The sequence below is a fragment of the Pogona vitticeps genome, chromosome 1 (genome assembly GCF_051106095.1).
Source record: "Pogona vitticeps strain Pit_001003342236 chromosome 1, PviZW2.1, whole genome shotgun sequence".
Classification (NCBI taxonomy): domain Eukaryota; kingdom Metazoa; phylum Chordata; class Lepidosauria; order Squamata; family Agamidae; genus Pogona; species Pogona vitticeps.
In genome coordinates this window covers 211,943,556-211,961,258 of record NC_135783.1, presented here as the reverse complement: position 1 = coordinate 211,961,258, position 17,703 = coordinate 211,943,556, and the positions used below count along the sequence as shown (strand labels likewise).

At 45.3% G+C, this 17,703-nt stretch overlaps 1 protein-coding gene and 2 long non-coding RNA genes across 6 annotated transcripts in view; 2 read left to right on the top strand and 1 right to left on the bottom strand.

Moving 5' to 3' along the window:
* Positions 1 to 1,996: 1,996 nt before the first annotated feature.
* On the top strand, positions 1,997 to 2,706 carry LOC144583151 (uncharacterized). The gene is made up of 2 exons (XR_013536791.1): positions 1,997 to 2,058; positions 2,519 to 2,706. It is a non-coding gene; the product is annotated as an uncharacterized LOC144583151 (long non-coding RNA).
* Positions 2,707 to 3,872: 1,166 nt separating this feature from the next.
* Positions 3,873 to 16,955, top strand: LOC144583149 (uncharacterized). The gene is made up of 2 exons (XR_013536788.1): positions 3,873 to 4,580; positions 7,166 to 16,955. It is a non-coding gene; the product is annotated as an uncharacterized LOC144583149 (long non-coding RNA).
* The window catches only part of ACVR1 (activin A receptor type 1), a 102,470-nt gene continuing 100,715 nt past the window's right edge, over positions 15,949 to 17,703 (bottom strand). For all 4 annotated transcript variants that reach the window (XM_072982877.2, XM_078376364.1, XM_072982886.2 and 1 more), the window contains one exon: positions 15,949 to 17,674. In XM_072982877.2, coding sequence (XP_072838978.1) covers positions 17,540 to 17,674 — 135 coding nt within the window. In that variant the 3' untranslated portion in view covers positions 15,949 to 17,539. The remainder of the gene's footprint in view (positions 17,675 to 17,703) is intronic.

The following is a 17,703-nucleotide window of genomic DNA, read 5'->3' as shown; positions in this document are numbered from 1 at the left end:
GTCAGATCAAAGCCAAATTAACTTTTGCATCCGTTTTAGAGGGTGCAGAAGCTAATCCAAGTATTTAAAACCATTTTGACCCTTGTATGACACATTTAAAATTGCAAAAATTGACTTCGCAAAGCCATTAAAATGTATTGAGTCAGCTTCAATACATTCCAATGGAGGATACATTGTTTCGCTTAACAATGTTTCCAATGGGTTTTTTCGCTTAACGACGGCAATCCGTTCCAATTGGAACGGATTAACCGGTTTCCAATGCATTCCTATGGGAAATGGTGTTTCGCATAGCGATGGTTTCACATAGCGATGTTTTTTTTGGAACCAATTAACATTGCTATGCGAGGCACCACTGTAATTTTGCCCAGGAGCAGAAGGAAGACTTTAGCTTGGGGGTTGCTTTGAAGCAGCCAGAATGCCCACTGAATTGTCTCTGGAATGCCCTGAGAGATTTTGCAGGCATAAAGACCTTTTGTATAGGGAAACGTTAGCCACCCCATACAGAGGAAAGGGGGAACCCCGAAAGCAGTTAGTGGTCCCTAGTAAATACAGGGAGAACATCATAAATCAAGCTTACAGTAGTTTGTTTGGGGCTCACATGGGGATCACTCGAACCAAAAGAACTTCTTTTGCCCAGAACTTCTTTTGGCCAGGTATGGGTAAACAGATTACTTATTTTTGCAAAACTTGTGATGTCTATCAGAGACAAGGGACAGGGCAGGACAGGACTAAAGCCAAATTATGTCCTTTGCCAGTCATCTCTACCCCATTCCAAGGGCTGGGAATTGATCTGGTGGGTCCTTTACCTAAAGCCACCAAAAGGGGAAATAAATACATACTGACCATTATGGATTTTGCCACCAGATATCCCGAGGCAATTCCTTTACGTAACATGGAAACTGACATGGTGGCAGATGCCTTAATCAATTACATGAGCTGATTGGGATTTGCTAGTCAGTGATTTGGGGACGAGCTTCACCTCAAAACTGATAAAAAGGTTATGGAAGGCCTGTGGGATTACCCAAATCAACTCTACACAATATCATCCTGAGACTAACAGACTAATAGAAAAATTTAATGGCACATTAGTGTGCATGATTAAGGCTTATGTAGCAGAGAACCCAAATAATTGGGACTGCAAAATACAACCCTTACTATATGCCTATAGGAGCATTCCGAAGGAAAAGAAAGGTTACTTACCTGTAACGATGGTTCTTCAAGTGGTCATTCTGTGAATTCACACAAAGGGTTAATACCAGCGCCAGCGTTGGGCCTCTCGGAACGTTTTCTAGCTGCAAGAGAAAAGTAACAATGTTTAGGACTACCCCTACTGCGCACGCCCAGCCTAACCGTCCCTCAGTTCCATTTGTCCGCCATAGGCCCTCGAGTCATAGAGATGCCAGTGACAGACAGACAGAGGGGAGGCCGGGCGGGATTGTGTGAATTCACAGAATGACCACTTGAAGAACCATCGTTACAGGTAAGTAACCTTTCTTTCTTCATCGTGGTCTTCTGTGAATGCACACAAAGGGTGATTAGCACGCTTACTAACCGGATGGTGGGCTGTCACTGAAGAGCCGATGCTAGCACTGCCCTCCCGAATTTGGTCTCCTCTTTTGCCCTCACGTCCAATCTGTAGTGGGTTATGAAGGTAGAGGCATTGGACCACGTAGCGGACCGGCAGATGTCGGGCAGGTCGACGCCACGAAGTAAGGCAGTGGATGAGGCAACAGCCCGGGTGGAATGGGCTTTAAGTCCCTGTGGAGGATCTCTGTGGTTGAGCTCGTAGGCCAGGGCGATGGTAGATACGAGCCACCGAGAGAGCGTGGACGGCGAGGCCGGGCAGCCCTTCTTTGGGCCGAAGTAGCAAAGAAAGAGTCTGTTGGCCAGGCGAAAGTCCTTGGTCCTGGACACATAAAAAGCTAAGGACCGTCGAACATCAAGCATGTGGAGCATGCGTTCAACATCAGTCGTCGGAGACGGAAACAAAGTTGGAAGAATAAGTGGCTGATTGACGTGGAAGTCGGAGACCACCTTGGGAAGAAAAGATACGTCCAGGTAAAGCATAACCTTGTCTTTAAAGAATTGAAGAAAAGGTTGGTCATGACGGAGAGCTGCCAGCTCGCTAGCTCGACGGGCAGAGGTGATAGCTACTAGGAATAGCGTTTTTAAAGAAAGCATCTTGAGGTCACAGGTAGCCATGGGTTCAAATGGGGCTCTGGATAGGGCGTGCAGAACCAAGTGTAGGGACCACTGAGGGAGTGGAGGACGAACGGGAGGTCGGAGGTTAGAGAGACCCTTCAAAAACATCCTGACAGTGGGATGGGAGAAAAAACGGGAAGAGGGAGAAGCTCTGGGTTGGAAAAAGACAACCGCAGCCAGGTACACCTTGATAGTAGAGACAGACAGGTGGAAATCGAACAGGTAACGGAGATACTGCAGAAGTGTAGACAGAGACACAGGGGAAGAGGCGAGATCCCTCTGTTGGGTAAATTTCAGAAAGCTTTTCCACTTGTAGGCATACAAGCGAGACGTGGAGGGCTTGATGGCGTTGGTCAAGACCTCCTGAATTTCTGGACGATCCTCCACGCCGTCAGATGGAGCGTGTCGAGGTCGGGGTGAAGGACTTCGCCTGCTTCCTGGGTCAGTAGGTCCGGCCATATCGGAAGGGTTACTGAGTCCACAGCCATGCTGACTAGAGTGGGGAACCACACTTGGCGAGGCCAAAAGGGTGCGATGAAAATGGCCGGAGTCATTGAACGTCGGAGTTTGATCAAGGATCTCTGTATCAACGGGATCGGTGGAAACATGTACAAGAGACCCTGGTTCCATGGAATCATGAACGCGTCGCCGAGCGAGTGGCGACCGAGACCTGCCCGGGACGCATACCGGGAGCATTTGGCGTTGTGAGGGGATGCGAACACGTCCAGCACTGGGGTCCCCCATTGGCGGCAAAGGTCCTGGAAGACCAGAGGGTTTAACTCCCATTCGTGAGTCTGATAATGAAGCCTGCTCAGAGTGTCCGCCACTGTGTTGTCCTCCGTGGCTACATGGATGGCCACAGGGTAGATATGATGACGGTAACACCACTCCCAAAGGAGGATGGAGAGATACAGGAGTGAGTGAGAGCGGGTTCCTCCCTGCTTGTTGACATAGTGCATTGTGGTAGTGTTGTCCGTCACCAGTTGAACTCCGCGGCCGCGTAGGAGAGGAAGGAAGGACCTGAAGGCCTTGATAACCACCAGCAGTTCCAGGTGATTGATGTGGAACATGGCTTCCTGTGGCGTCCAGAGGGCGTGAATGGTGCGACGCCCGCAGTGCGCCCCCCAGCCGGAGGGACTGGCGTCCGTTGTAACCTGAACGGTGAGACGGAGTGGACGAAAGGGCCGGCCAACCGTGAGATGGGGTGTGTACATCCACCACTGGAGCTGTTTGGTAAGCTCCGGGGTGACACGAAGGCGTTTCCTCTGACTGTCCATCATAGGGTCGAAAAGGGTGAGGAACCATGATTGGAGCGACCGGAGTTTGAGGCGAGCGTGCGCTAGCGCTGGCGTTGTCGAAGACATCAGGCCGAGGAGGTGTTGGGCGTGATGGGCTGTCACCCGAGCACCGGGGAGAAATTTTCTGATGGCTCGTTGGATCTTGTGTATTCTCTCTGAGGGAAGAAAGACTCGACCCTTTACAGCGTCCAAACAGACTCCTATGTATTGAACTGTTTTGGAGGGAATGAGCCGAGACTTCTGTTTGTTGACAGTGAGGCCGAGATTGGAGAGGAGATACAGGATGAACTCTGTGTCTTTCAGGGACTGCCTCCGCGAGGTGGAGACGACGAGCCAATCGTCCAGGTAAGGGTAAACGTGAATACCCCTGAGACGAAGGTAAGCTGCCACCGGAGCCATGACCTTGGTGAAGGTCCGGGGAGCTGTGGACAGGCCGAATGGCAAGGCCTGGAATTCGTAGATTGTGTCCTGAAAGATGAACCGAAGAAACTTGCGGTGGTCGGGGTGGATAGTGACGTGAAAGTATGCGTCCTTGAGATCTATGAGGACGAACCAATTGTTGTTCTTCAGCAGGTGCATGATGGACTCTAAGGTGAGCATCCGAAAACGTCTGGGTCGCAGGTAAGTGTTTAGGAGTCTTAGATCGAGGATGGGCCTTATGCCTCCTCCGCTTTTTGAGACAGCGAAGTAGCGGGAGTAAAACCCGCATTGTATGTCGCGGGGTGGTACTGTAGAGATGGCATCTTTTTCCAAGAGAGATGATATTTCTTCCTCGAGCGAGGAGTCGAAGGGAGAATGAGTTATGAAACCTAGCGGAGGAGATCTTATAAACTCCAGCTGGTAACCGTGCTGAATAATTTTCAGAGCCCAAGTGTCGTTTGTGATGACAGACCAGTTGTGAAGAAACGGTTGAAGACGGGTGGTAGGTGGTGAATGGGTGAAAACGGGGGGCCGAAAGTCAAAGATACTGTTTTTGTTTCCTGCCAGGTGGCTTAAAGGGTTGGCGGCGATGGGGAGGACGAGGGCGGTATCCTTGATAGCCCTGGACAGAAGAAGAGGACTGGCCAGAGCGCTGCTGAGGTAGGTGCTTGTAAGGACGGTATTGTTGGGAAGATTGATACTGTCCATAAGATTTACGCCATTGAGGGCGTCGCTGTCTAGATTGAGACTGAACAGAATAGGATTTAGCAGTTCTCTTAGCCTTGTGAAGGTCCTCCAAATGGGAGTCGGTCTTTTCGTTGAACAGCCCGGTAGCGTCGAAGGCGAGGCTCTCAACCTTTGACTTGACGTCCTCCATTATGTCAGCAGAACGGAGCCAAGCGTGGCGCCGGATAGAGATGGCAGACATGAGGACTCTGGCAGAGATTTCTGCTGCATGTCTGATGGAAAGACGTTCATACTTGGATACCGTCTGAGCTTCCTCATAGGAATTAAGAAAAGCTTGCCGGGTGTCTTCAGGTATCATTTTCAACCCCGGCAAAAGCTTGAGCCACAATTGTTTGTGATAGGCTCCGAAAGCAGTTTGATAATTTATGACTCGAAGTAGCAAGGTGACCAGGGAGTAGATTTTCCTGCCGATGAGTTCCAGCTTTTTACCCTCCTTGTCAACTGGGGTAACATGGGCTTTGGCCGAGGGCCTTGAACAACTTGTCTCAACAATGAGTGAGTTTGGAATGGGATGCTTGAGCAGAAAATGAGTGTCAGCCCCATGAATCTTGTAGAAGTGCTCTGTGCGACGAGGGACGTTAGGTGTAGTCGCAGGCTGAGCCCAGAATTCCTTGATGGCCTCCATAACCACAGGCACAAAGGTTATACTGGGGGGAGCGGTACTGTCCTTCTTGATGTCCCCAAAGAACAAGTCCCCTCCGGGAGGCGAAGGGAGATTCAAGTCCAATTTGAGGGTTTTGGCAAGCCTGGACATCATCTGGGAGTAAGAAGAAAAATCCTCAGATGGAGAAGGGGCGTGAGTATCGCCAGTATCGGAAAGCACCAGATCACCCGGAGGTAAATCATGCGGTGGCAAGGGAGGGGGTTGTTCCTGGTCGGAGTCAGAAGATCGCTCCGTGGACACCTCATCTGGATCAGAGGAGAAGACATCCCTCTTCTTCTTTGGAGGGGGCTTCTCGATGCCGACCTGCGTTGTCGGGGGTCGAACTGGGACCACGGTTGGCGCCGAGGTGGAAGGGGCCGGTTGCGGCGGAGGGGCAACCGGTAACGCAGGAGGCTGGTCTATGGGTCGAATAGCCCGGCGTCGGCGTCGAGGTCGGGTCGACTCCGAAGAAGAAGACACATATATGTACCGGATCTTTTTGCGGTACCGGTCTCGAGATGCGGATGTCGAAGACGAAGAAGGAGACCTCGAACGGTCGTGTCGACGTCGATGGTGCTTACGGCGCTTAGGGCGGTCGGAATCCGCCGAACGGGAAGAAGAAGATCGACGTCGATGTTTGCTACGACGTCGAGGAGAACGGTGCTTCTTCTTAGAGCGTTTACGCTTAGAAGATTTCGAGTCCGAGCGATCGCCAGAGTCGGACTGAGTGGAAGCTCGATGCCTCTTCTTTGATCGTTTCCGTCGAGGAGACTTCGACCTCGAGCGGCCGGAAGAAGGGGACCGACTCGGGGAGCCATGCTTCTCCGTGCGAGAACGTTTGCCTCGAGGAGATTTCGACCTGGAACGCACAGGTGATCGAGGTATCTTCTCTCGAGGGGATCTCGAGTCCGAGTGTACGGACGAGATCGACACGGGAGGCGACCCCTGGCCCGCAGGAAAGGGGCTATGTGGGGCAGAAGCGAGGCCAGTAGTGACAGCGACTAACTGGCTCGGTGTCGGGGAAGACCTTCCCGAAGGCGGTATCACTTCAGTACGTCGAGAAGGAGGAGGAGCGGGTGCCTCGTACGAGGCCCCGAAGCGCCTCGACAGCTCCTCAAGAATCGGCGATGGGATGGAACCCGAGCTCGGAGAAAGCGGGATGGAAGTCATTTTAAGCTGGGCGGCCGCCTTAACTTTGGACGATTTCGACGGCTTAGCTTTCGGAGCCGGAGGCTCGGGGTTCGAAACAGGAGCGGCCGATTTCGACGACGCAGATTTTTTCGACATTTTGGAGACTTTAGAGACGACTGACTGAACAGGAGCTGCTCGAGAAGTGGAAGCCATTTCCCCCTCCGAGGGCGCCGTGGAAGACAAGGTTGACTCCCACAGATGAAGTTTAAGGCGCTGTTGGCGAGCTTTGAGAGCGGCCTTAGTGAAGGCTTTGCAGTGTGGGCAAGCTTTGGGATTGTGCGACTCGCCCAAACAATACAGGCAAGTATCGTGGCCGTCCTGATGAGGAATTTTGCGGTCGCACACCACACACCTGCTGAACGGCCCGGAAGGGGACATAGGGCAGTAAGGAAACCGAAACGACAAGTCCTAGGATAAGGCAGAGCAGTCCGAAATCAGTCCGAATAAAGCCAGAAACACACACCGGGTCGCCAAGTTGAGGGGAAAAGCGCTAGGGTAGTCCGAGAGTGAAGCTAGGTCAAAAGCCAAAAAATCAGATATATCGCAGTAACGCAGCTAAGACGAGAGGCTCCAAACCGCTAGGCGGAAAAATGGAACTGAGGGACGGTTAGGCTGGGCGTGCGCAGTAGGGGTAGTCCTAAACATTGTTACTTTTCTCTTGCAGCTAGAAAACGTTCCGAGAGGCCCAACGCTGGCGCTGGTATTAACCCTTTGTGTGCATTCACAGAAGACCACGATGAAGAAGCACTGGATTCAGTCCTTTTGAGTTGCTGCTAGGACAGGAGGTGCGCGGACGTTTAGATTGCTCCGCATGAACTGGGAAGACCATAGAGAAAGTGACCCAGAGTCAGTGGTAGAATATATTCACAGGTTGCAAAACACCCTGCAAAGGTCTCTAGAGATAGCCGGAAAGAACTTAAGGGCTGCCCAGACTAAGCAGAAGACTTGGTATGACAAGAAAGCCCATGAAAGAACTTTTGAGACAGAAAATGAAGTTCTTTTACTAAGGCCAGTCAAGGGTCACAAGCTGCATTTAGCTTGGGATGATCCCTATAAAGTAGTTTCTAAAATTAACAATGTCAATTACGTGATACAGAAGGAGGAAGCTGTAAGCCCTGATGCCTTAAAGAGGGATGCATCTGACGATGTTCGGGAGGAGGAGAGGGAACTGCCTACCCTTTCCCTAGCTGAGCAAGTGAAACCCCAAGCCAGACTTAAAGCTGACATCACTATAAAATGACCAGCAGATGACATCCAGGGGTCAACCAAGTGGCCGAGTTGCGGAGGAAGGAGCCAGTGGTCAACAGAGGGACTCTTGAGTGCCAGCAGAGGTGTGTCCATCTGAAGGAGATGGCAACATCCGGACCAGTCCACGGTACACCTGACTACTATGGTAAAGTGACAGACTTGGACTTTGCAAATTTTTCCTTTGCAACAAAGGCTCAGATCATGCCTCGAAAGCCCAATGACTGATGGGGGTGAATAACCCGAGCTGATATTGTATTATAAATGTTCTGTTTGTAAATGTGATGAAAAACTGAATTGATGGACAGAAATGTGAAGAATGATTCAAGGACTTTTATTACAAACTGTAATGGACTATAATTCACAGTTTAATTATTTATGTAAAAGTTTCATGATTATGATTTCTGTATGGTTGAAAATTTTAAATGTAAATAAGGTATATTGTTGAATAGTAGTGATATTTTTACAGTATAAGGTATAGTAATTGTTATGTTAAATGTGTTATATGGTAAGTAAAGTTAAATGCAAGTGTACCTGTTTGTTTAGGAGGAAAAACGTGTTTCCCCTCCCAAACAAACATATTTAAGGGGGGAAGTCTGTAGCATTCCCCTTTGTTATATCAATGGTTCATGTTGTTATGTTAAATGTTCATGCATATTTATGTTGCTGAGAGGCGGAGCCGAGAGAGATGTTATAAGAGGTGGAGCCTGAGTGAGAGTCAGTCAGAGAGGGTATGAGTAGCGTGAGAGAGTAGAGAAGGAGATATAGTGTGGAGTTTGGGGAAATCTGAGAAGTGATTATAGTTAGGAGTGTATTATCAACTAGAAGATTGTTGTTAAAATAAATTTACCTAAAGAAGATATTTTTGAATCACTATCAATTTCTCTAATCAATAAACAAAAGTTATATTTAAAAAGACTTTGAAGTGTGGACCTGAATCTTCATCTTCCTGAAGTAATAGTGACTTAGTGATCACCTGGTGGCAGCAGTGTAAAAGAGGGGATTGTTTGCCTTCGAGTGCTGAGTCGACGGTCAAGCAAGGGGGCACAAGGTGCGAATGCCACATAAGCCCTCCCCGCAAAATAAGCCCCAGTTAAGTGAACCCCGCTCTCTACCACTGTGCAGCAACCAAAAGATGACATGACTATATTTGAATAAATGTAGATTGTTGTATATGGAAAAAAATCCCCTGAAAATAAGCCCTAATGCGTTTTTTGGAGCAAAAATTAATATAAGACCCTGTCTTTATTTTTGGGAAAACACGGTATTATTAGAAGAGGTAGCCATGCTAGTCTGTGCAAACATATCGGGCAAAATCCAAAGAAATAAAAGACAAAAAACTTTTGTATAATAAAGCTATTATATTTTAATGTACGCTTTCATGGACACATCCACTTTGTCAGACAGATGGAAGCGGAATGAAATGTAAATGAAATATCAATTTCACATTCTAAATGTTCATTCATTACATACAAATATAGGCCTAATTACTGCATGTAACCAATGAACATGTAGAATGTGAAACTGATACTTCATTTAGATTTCATTCCATTTCATTCTGCTTCCATATGTCTGACAAAGTGGACGTGTCCATGAAAGCTTATATTAAAATATAATAAGTCATTAAGGTACCACATGCTTTGGTCTTTTTGTTTTGTTTCTTTGTTTCATGTGGTTGTACCTCGTGTACGTTTTACAGGTTTGTCACACAGGAGCGATTCCTGCAAAATGGAAGCAACCACTGAATTTTGCTCCTGTGTTAAGCTACACTCCACCCTCCCTCCCCTGTGACATGAAACTTAGGACTCCAGTAGTATCATCCATTTTGGGCAGTCCAAAGAGACACTGCTGCACTGCAGTGCAGACTCAAGAGCCGTTCTTAAAATGCTGCCTCCTGAGTGCATGTTTACAAACCTTTCCATGAAAACATCCCTCCAAGATTTATAGCTCTGCATTACCTGCTCCAGCTTGCTTCAGAAATAAACTTTGGACTTTGGAGCCTAGAGCGTTATGTTTGCCTGGCATCACGGAAATAATGTGTATTGATTTCCCCTATGAGACATGGTTACTTATCAGTGTATTTGTTTTGGAATGTTTCTGGCAGCCAGTTCAGTTCATTTTCGGCAATCATGTTTTCCACACACATGACAATCTTGGGGAGGTGTTTTGCAACTGCCAGAAGGAGTTGAAGACAGCAAAGAGAAAGAATTAGACAAAAGTCCAGCTGCAAGACACAACCTCAGAAGGAACACACTTATACTACATAGCGCTGCTGCAGATTCATGCAAGATCACTGGTCCCATATAAACCCCATCAGCTGGTTTTACACACACACACACACACACACACACACACACACACACACACACACACACCACAAATATTAGGAAACACTGGAGTAAAAAAAAAATCAACTATTAAGGCTGAAATAAAAAAGCAGCTTGTTTTATTTAATTTTCACGAAAGTAGGTTTGTATGCTAGAAAATGGGAGGGCAGGGGGAGAGAGAGAAATGCACAATTTTCCTTTTTGAAAATATCTAAATACCCAATGCACCATAAAAACGGGAATGATGGCAGTGTGATTAGGTCAGAGAAAATCCTCTGACTGCCCATAACTACTTTTCACAGCACTTCATATTCATGAGACACACTTGCTTGAGAACTCTGTACCCGTTACCCTGAGGTGATCACTCAAGCTCTTCTGCGTGGCCCTATCAAATGAGAAATGACAGGTTCCCTTCCTAACAGTGTCCCCCCCACACTCCCCCAGCTGGCAAACACCCAGCCCTGTGAGGTCTGCTTGGAGCAGCAGCCAGATTTATAAGAGGACAGGGCTTTTGCACCTTTTTACAGTTGTGTAGAATATGATGGCATTTCATCATGTACACTTGTCAGGAAAGGATGGGAGGAGCTACACTTACACAAGTAATAAAGCTGCAGGAGGACCCCTGGCCTCTCTGCTTCTAGCCACCTCATGCCTCCACCCGTCTTTCCAGCACCAGAGACTTGCCCAACCAACCAGCAGTTCTTGTCATTTATGCAGCAACTTAGCACTGTTTTAGTTTCGGTGCATCTGTATTTCCTTTACTGCATTAGGTCATTTTAAAAACTCTCAATTTATGCTTCATTTGGTGCACATTTTGATTATTTCAGCCTGTTTTTGCTTTCCTCCTATGAACTGCTCTCCAGATTTTGTCGTACGCCGGTCTAATACCTACTAACAAGAAAAACTGCAGGGCACATGGTTTTTATCACCAGACAGGAAAATGGGCTAAATTTAATCATATCACTACATTGTTGAATTGTTGATTAATTTACGGCAGGAATACAAAAATCTTTCCACCTGATCTCAATCCAGGCGTCTTTGTAATGGAGCTGACCGTTTGCTCCCAATTCTACCTCCAAAATTTAGCAGCAAAGTTTTACACATCGACATGTGTTTTAAATGGAGGAAATTGTATTTCTTTTCCCTCCCTCATCATAGGCTTGCTCAGCTACAGTGGGGTCTTGACTTGAGAACTTAATCCATATTGGAAGGCGGTTCTCAAGTCAAAAAGTTCTCAAGTCAAATCTGCATTTCCCATAGGAATGCATTGAAAACCATTTGATCCGTATCTGCTCTTTTCCGTCCATAGAAACTAATGGGAAGCTGCTATTCTGCCTTCGACCACTAGAGGGAGATATTTTGTTTCTTTTTTTCTTAGGTCAAGAAAGGTTCAGGGAAGGCAGGGAAAATACAGTCCAGGCAGTACAGTACCAGGCAGTCTGAAGACTGTCTCCCAATCCACTCTCTAAACGCTGGGAGGAGTGAGGAAGCAGACAGGCACCTTTTTCACTGGCCAACAGTTAACTGAAAGTTCACATTTTGCACTTTCCCTGCCTCCTACGTGGTTTTTTTTCAGTTCTTAACTCAAATCTAAGTACTTAAGTCAAGTCAATATTTTCCTATGAGAGTGGTTCTTAAGTCAAAATGTTCTTAACTCAAGCCGTTCTTAAGTCAAGACCCCACTGTAATGAGTTTTGTGTTCCCACTCACATATTTTCAGACATTAAATATCTAGAAATAGAGCATTTCAAAATAAATGTACAAAAAGCTTCAGAGGAACACTGTAAATCCAGTGTTAGTTCCACCTAGACTCATCAAAAATGGGTGGAAATTTAGTCAATACAGTACTAACATAATTGCACTGATTTCAATGGGTATATCCAAAATGGGATTAACATTGGATTTCAGCTAGATTTTTCAAAAAGCACAGATGAGGTTTTTAAAACTGGTCCCGAAAGTTAAAGCTGTAATACAGTAGATGATCAAAGAATAACTTTTCATCATTTTACTAGAAGTTAAACTATGTCTTAAAATCTGTTTTAAATTTGTTGTTGTTATGTGCTGTCAAGTTGGAACTAACTTATAGTGACCCTAATAGGGCTTTCAAGGTAAGGAAGGTATTTAATGAGTGGCATTACCAGTTCCGCTCCCCAGTGAGCTTCCATGGCTAAACTGGGATTTGAACCCAGGCCTCCTGAGTCCTAGTTCACCACTCTATCCACTAACCCATACCGGGTGCCTACAGATTAGAGACTGCAATATCCATCAGGATGAAGAAAATAGGTCAAAGCCCTTATTCAAAGAGCAGTTTTCCTTAAACCTTCCTTGTCGATTTTTATATTTTGAACATCATGCTTTAGCACTCGTTAGCCATCTGTCAACTAATGACAGATATATTTACAAGTTTCAGATTCTGTTTGTCAGCCCAGTCTATTCAACTCATGATCATAACGTAGCGCACACTAATTACCACATGATGAGCTGTTTGCAATTAATACTATACTTATATTGGCACAAGCGAAAACAGTTCACCATAGTCTGAGCTCATTAAATGCCAAGCCCCACACTTGGGACGCAGAATGTGAATTCATTTGAAGTAGGGAGGTGGTCTTTTGCCATTTCTTCATCCTCGTGCCTGCCTACTTATCTACTTCTTTACCTGCTTTTCTATTATTTTTAATGTTTCTTTGCACACAAACACGTTCTTACTTGGTGATCTGCCTTTCCTTCCATTTCTTATACACCTGCTTTAAAAATCTCTGCTCATCTGAATGTGCCTTATGGAGCCTTGCTGGTTTATTCTGATGGCTTTTAGTTTAGATTCTCTTTGGGAATGTGCCCCAATATCTTCCGTTTAAGAAGCTCCCATCCAAGTGTCTCAAGTTCAGTCAACACACGCCATTCTCCCTCTCACTTATTCACCCCATTCAGTTCTGTTCTCTTCCCAAGTTTGGTAGGGCTAGCTGGGCAGGAGGTCCACTATGAAGTGAACCTCAACTTCACAGGGGCAACAAATAGTTCCTCCTTGTCCTGGAGGAAAAAAAAAGAAAGGAAAATGGAGTGCTACAAGGTTCCATCCTGGGACTGTTGCTGTTCAACATCTTTGTAAAGATGTACTGTATATGACTTGGATTGAAAGAACAGAGCGGATGCTTAACAAATCTGCAAATATTACCAAATGGGGAAAAGGTACCTAATACCTTGGAAGACAGACTCAGGATTCAAGATGACCTCAATGGACTGGAGAACTGGGCAAAAATCAGGAATATAAACGTTGACATTTAAGCCGGTAAAAATGCAAGATGCACAAATACAGGACAGTTGTACCTGGTCTGATAGTAGTACAAACGAAAGAGATCTAGGGGTCTTCCTAGGCCACAAGCAAAACATGAGCCAAGAGTGTGATGTGGCTGCACAAAGGCTGCTGCTTTGGTCAGACCTCACCAAGAACACAACGCCCTGTTCTGAGCCCCACACTTTGAGAAGGACATCAACAGCTGTGAGGCGTTGCTCTTCTTTGGATACTTTTAAACTGCGGGGGGAACACTCATGTCAGAATTTCGTACTCCTGTATTGGCATGAGATTGGACTAGATGATCTTCAGGATCACTAGTATAGTGGACCCAGGGCTCACAGGCCCTCTCTGAGCAGCAGCGATACATGGCATCATCTAACTTTCCCCCCTGTTTGCTATGAAATTTGCAGTAACCTTCACAGCAGCTGGTAGAGAAACAGATTTTCCCAGGAAGAATTTGAGGCCAGCCTGGTTTTGAATGTGGAGTTAAGAGCTATTAAGTTTACACAAGACTTGCTCTTCATCTGATGATGCGGACTGACCCAGCTACCAGCATTTTTGAAGCTCCTTATGTGGCTGGCTCGCTAAGATAACTATCATGACGAGCAGCTGCACGTCCAACTTTACCACTTACATCACTAACTATTCTATAGTTCTTTTGAGTCTGAAGGCTCTCTGACCTCACCCACCAGACCCAGATGGTTCTAAGTATAAAACAACCCCACAGCAAGATAATTTTGTAGTTAAACATGAACTTGTGTGGAGTAATAATTTTGGGCACATTATGAGAAGGCAGGATTCTCTGGAAAAGACGATAATGCTAAGATGGGAGGCAACAGGAAAAGAGGAAGCCCAAATACGCGATGGACAGACTTCCTAAAGGAAGCCACAGGCTTGAGTTTACAAGAGTTCAGCAGAGGTGTTGAGGACCAGACATTTTGAAGATCACTCATTCATAAGGTTGCCATGAGTCTGAGTCAACTTGAGAGCACATAACAACAATTTTTGTGCAGCAAGTTACAACTTCACTGCAGACCCTTTTCATTTATGGCCATTATCTTTTTCTCAGAAAGTTAAAAATGCTATTGGAAACAGAACTGGAGAACAGGACTGTCAGGCCCAATGGCATCTGCATATCAACAATTATCTCTCCTTTAAAATAATTGAAAAATGAAAATGAAAAATGAAATTGTCATTCCAGCTAATAAGCCTAAAGCAATGCCGCCACCGCTTTAGAATCTTTCACATTAAAGCAGCAACTACGTTTTACTCAAAAAAGGCTCATATTGAAAACATCTTTAAACAAGGAAGGAGGGCTCCATGATGGCTCTGGACAGCTCAGGATCGGGAATCCAAAATGGTCCATGGCAGGGATGGTGAGGGGTTGGGGGAGAACACCCTGTGCCAGGTGAAAAAAACCTACCCTCACGAAAGGGGACTGAGATGGCAAAGCCTCCCTTGCCAAGAACCTTCTCCCAAAGCACCCCAATAAGAGAGAGCTTTCATTTCCCAATAGCTATTTCTGTCAGGCTGGGAATATCCAAAGCCACCAATAAACAGTCCTTTAAAAGCCATTTCTTTACCAGTTCAAAACAGTATTAGGACTGGACACATCTTAAGCAGCAAAGGGTTTCATGGAATATGTTTTACTTCAGAGGTCTTTTCTAAATCCGTTTGTTAAATGTTCAGGAACAATTTAACCAAAACTAAGAAAAAGGGAGAAGAAATTAAATATTTTTCCCTTTGATTTGGTTAAATTCCCTCAGTGGCATACCAAAACTGTGGAAACATCAGGAACAAACGCATCAAATCCCATTTTCTAAGGACTCCTTCACAGTACTGCTTTTCCTTACTTAACCCCAAAGATGCCTCAAGGTCTCCTATACCTTTCACAACAGATTAGAATGTGAAGTAAAAGCAGCAGAGCCCTCCCAAGACTGTAGAAGGTCACGCTATAGAGTTAAAAAGGGCCTGCAGGAATAAATGCTCTTCTCTGTTAAAGGCCTCTTTACCTATGAAATCTAGCCCACCAGGAAACGGATGGTTCCGCTAGCCTTCCACGTTGAAGAGGTTTCTGATGGCGAGAGATTTTTCCAGTTGGCAATTCAGTTGTCATCTTTCGATGCTTGGTTATCCACATGCTAATATCACATCCTGCAGAGATCATATCCAATCACTGGGGGTATCTGGCCAACAGATCATACACCCTCTGAATGTCAACGAAACAAATTGAGGCCGCATTTGCCCTGTCTTCACACTTTCACAACAGTAGCACAAAGGTACAAACCAACACTCTTCCCCTGAAGAGCTCTTGAAGTACACAGAACAGAGGTCGGGGATGTTGGGGGGCGGGGGAGAGAAATTCCAATGGTCTTATTTACAACACCCTGTTTAAAAATAAAGCTCCTTCCGTTTAGTTCTCAACAAACTTGAAGCACGGTGCTTGTTGTAAAAGACGACATATCACTCCATTCAGCACCCTCAGATTTTACTAAGGCAGCCCCCCCATCCCCCACCCCCACCCACCCAACCACCACCCCGTGAGGAGAGCTCATGCAGGATAAGCCAAGGGCAAAGCACTGGGATCAAAATTCTTTACTCAAGAAACTCAAAATTTAAAAACAAAACAAAACATCATGGTGAGAACAGCATGATCGGATTTGTCCATACATCATCATCACACAACAATTCATGTCAACAATTCATCAGCTGCCCGATGTCACCCTCGCCTTGTGTGAAGAATCATTTCTGCAGCTCCTCGGTGCCGTCCCATCCACCACACAGGTCTGCTGACATGAGAGGTGACTTGGAAAACAGCAAAGGGCGAGAATCATACACGGAAAGATGCTGGTGATGCTCGACCGTACGGCGTTTCTCTTCAGAGGCACTAACAGAATGAGGGAACACTTTCTTCCACTGGACTTGAAAATATTCTCTTTTATACAAAGAATTGTGAAATACAAAACGAAAAAGTAAAAAAATATTGTTTCCCCTTTCCCTTCCCCTGGCAGACTTCAAATGCATATTATGTAAAGCTGAGGCGAAAAATGCATTTTCCCGTAAAGATACATGACCTACCATTCTACAATTATCCCTCTGCTGCTCCCCACCTCTAGTTCAATAAGGTACTAGATGTGGCATCATTCGGGTAATGGCTTTATATTTAAGATATATATATATATAATATATTTATATATAAATGTTCTGCATATTTTGAACGGAAAATATATGTTACAGACCACACACGTATAAAATATGAAGCACTTAAAAAGGTGATTAAATTTCTAAACTGATAATACATGGGAGGGAGGGGAGAGAAGTGAGGCTGTTTCAGGTTATACCATGTTACCAAAAAAAAAAAAAAAAAAAAAAAAAAGTCTGTAAGAAATTATAGAAGTCACATAAAAATAAGCTTTGACTGTATGAACTTCCTCAGCTTTTTTTAAAAAAAACCTGTTAAGCACACTAGCAATAAATAAAATCTGCAAGTTTCCTTATAAACAATAATTCCTAGTGTCCAGCATTATTGTAAACAGTACACATACATAAAATGCAGCCTTTAAAAAAAGGAAAGAAAGAAAGAAAGAGAAGAGAGTCAGTTACAGGTTCGATTTCCCATATTGATTTTCTACTATTCAGAAGAAACACAGACCAATAAGTACAGAGCCAATCCTATTTTTTGGCAACTCATATCTTTAAAAACTAAACAGTAACAGTGCAATTAAGGAATGCAAAGAATCCCTAGTGCAATAAAGAAGAAAAGCGCAGGCAATGTTGCTGATTTGAGCTGACTGCTTCCAAGTTATTTTCACTTGGGAGCAACAAGGACATACTTTACTTTTTCTTTCTTTTCATGATTTTTTTTAAAAAAGCAGTCAAAAGCCATGGTTTTAATGCCCCAATTTTTTTTCTTAGGACTTCCTCTTCCTTCCATAGGCCACCACGGATTCAATGTTCCGCGTTTATGGATGGGCCATCTGTCAAAATGCCGAGAGCAGTCCACCAGTCAAGGTTCCCATGATTTCATTTCCACTCCAATGGCTGGTTTAGGTAAACAACTTCACCTAGGCCTGAAGACACTTGGGACTGCATCCTAGATTTCCTCAAGGTGTAGTTCTGTGCTAGACACAACCTTACATGTCTTGAAAGCACTGGGTGTGTGTGTGTGTTATCAACAGTCAGCTTTCAGCTTATCTAGGGAATTATCAATTTTGGTCAAGGTCTTTTTGATGCGCAGAGCTGTTAATCTTGCAGATGGGTTGTGATACCAGCATTCTTTCATCAACTTGGCAAGGGAAGTTAACGTCTGGAAAGAAACAAAACAGGCATATTGAG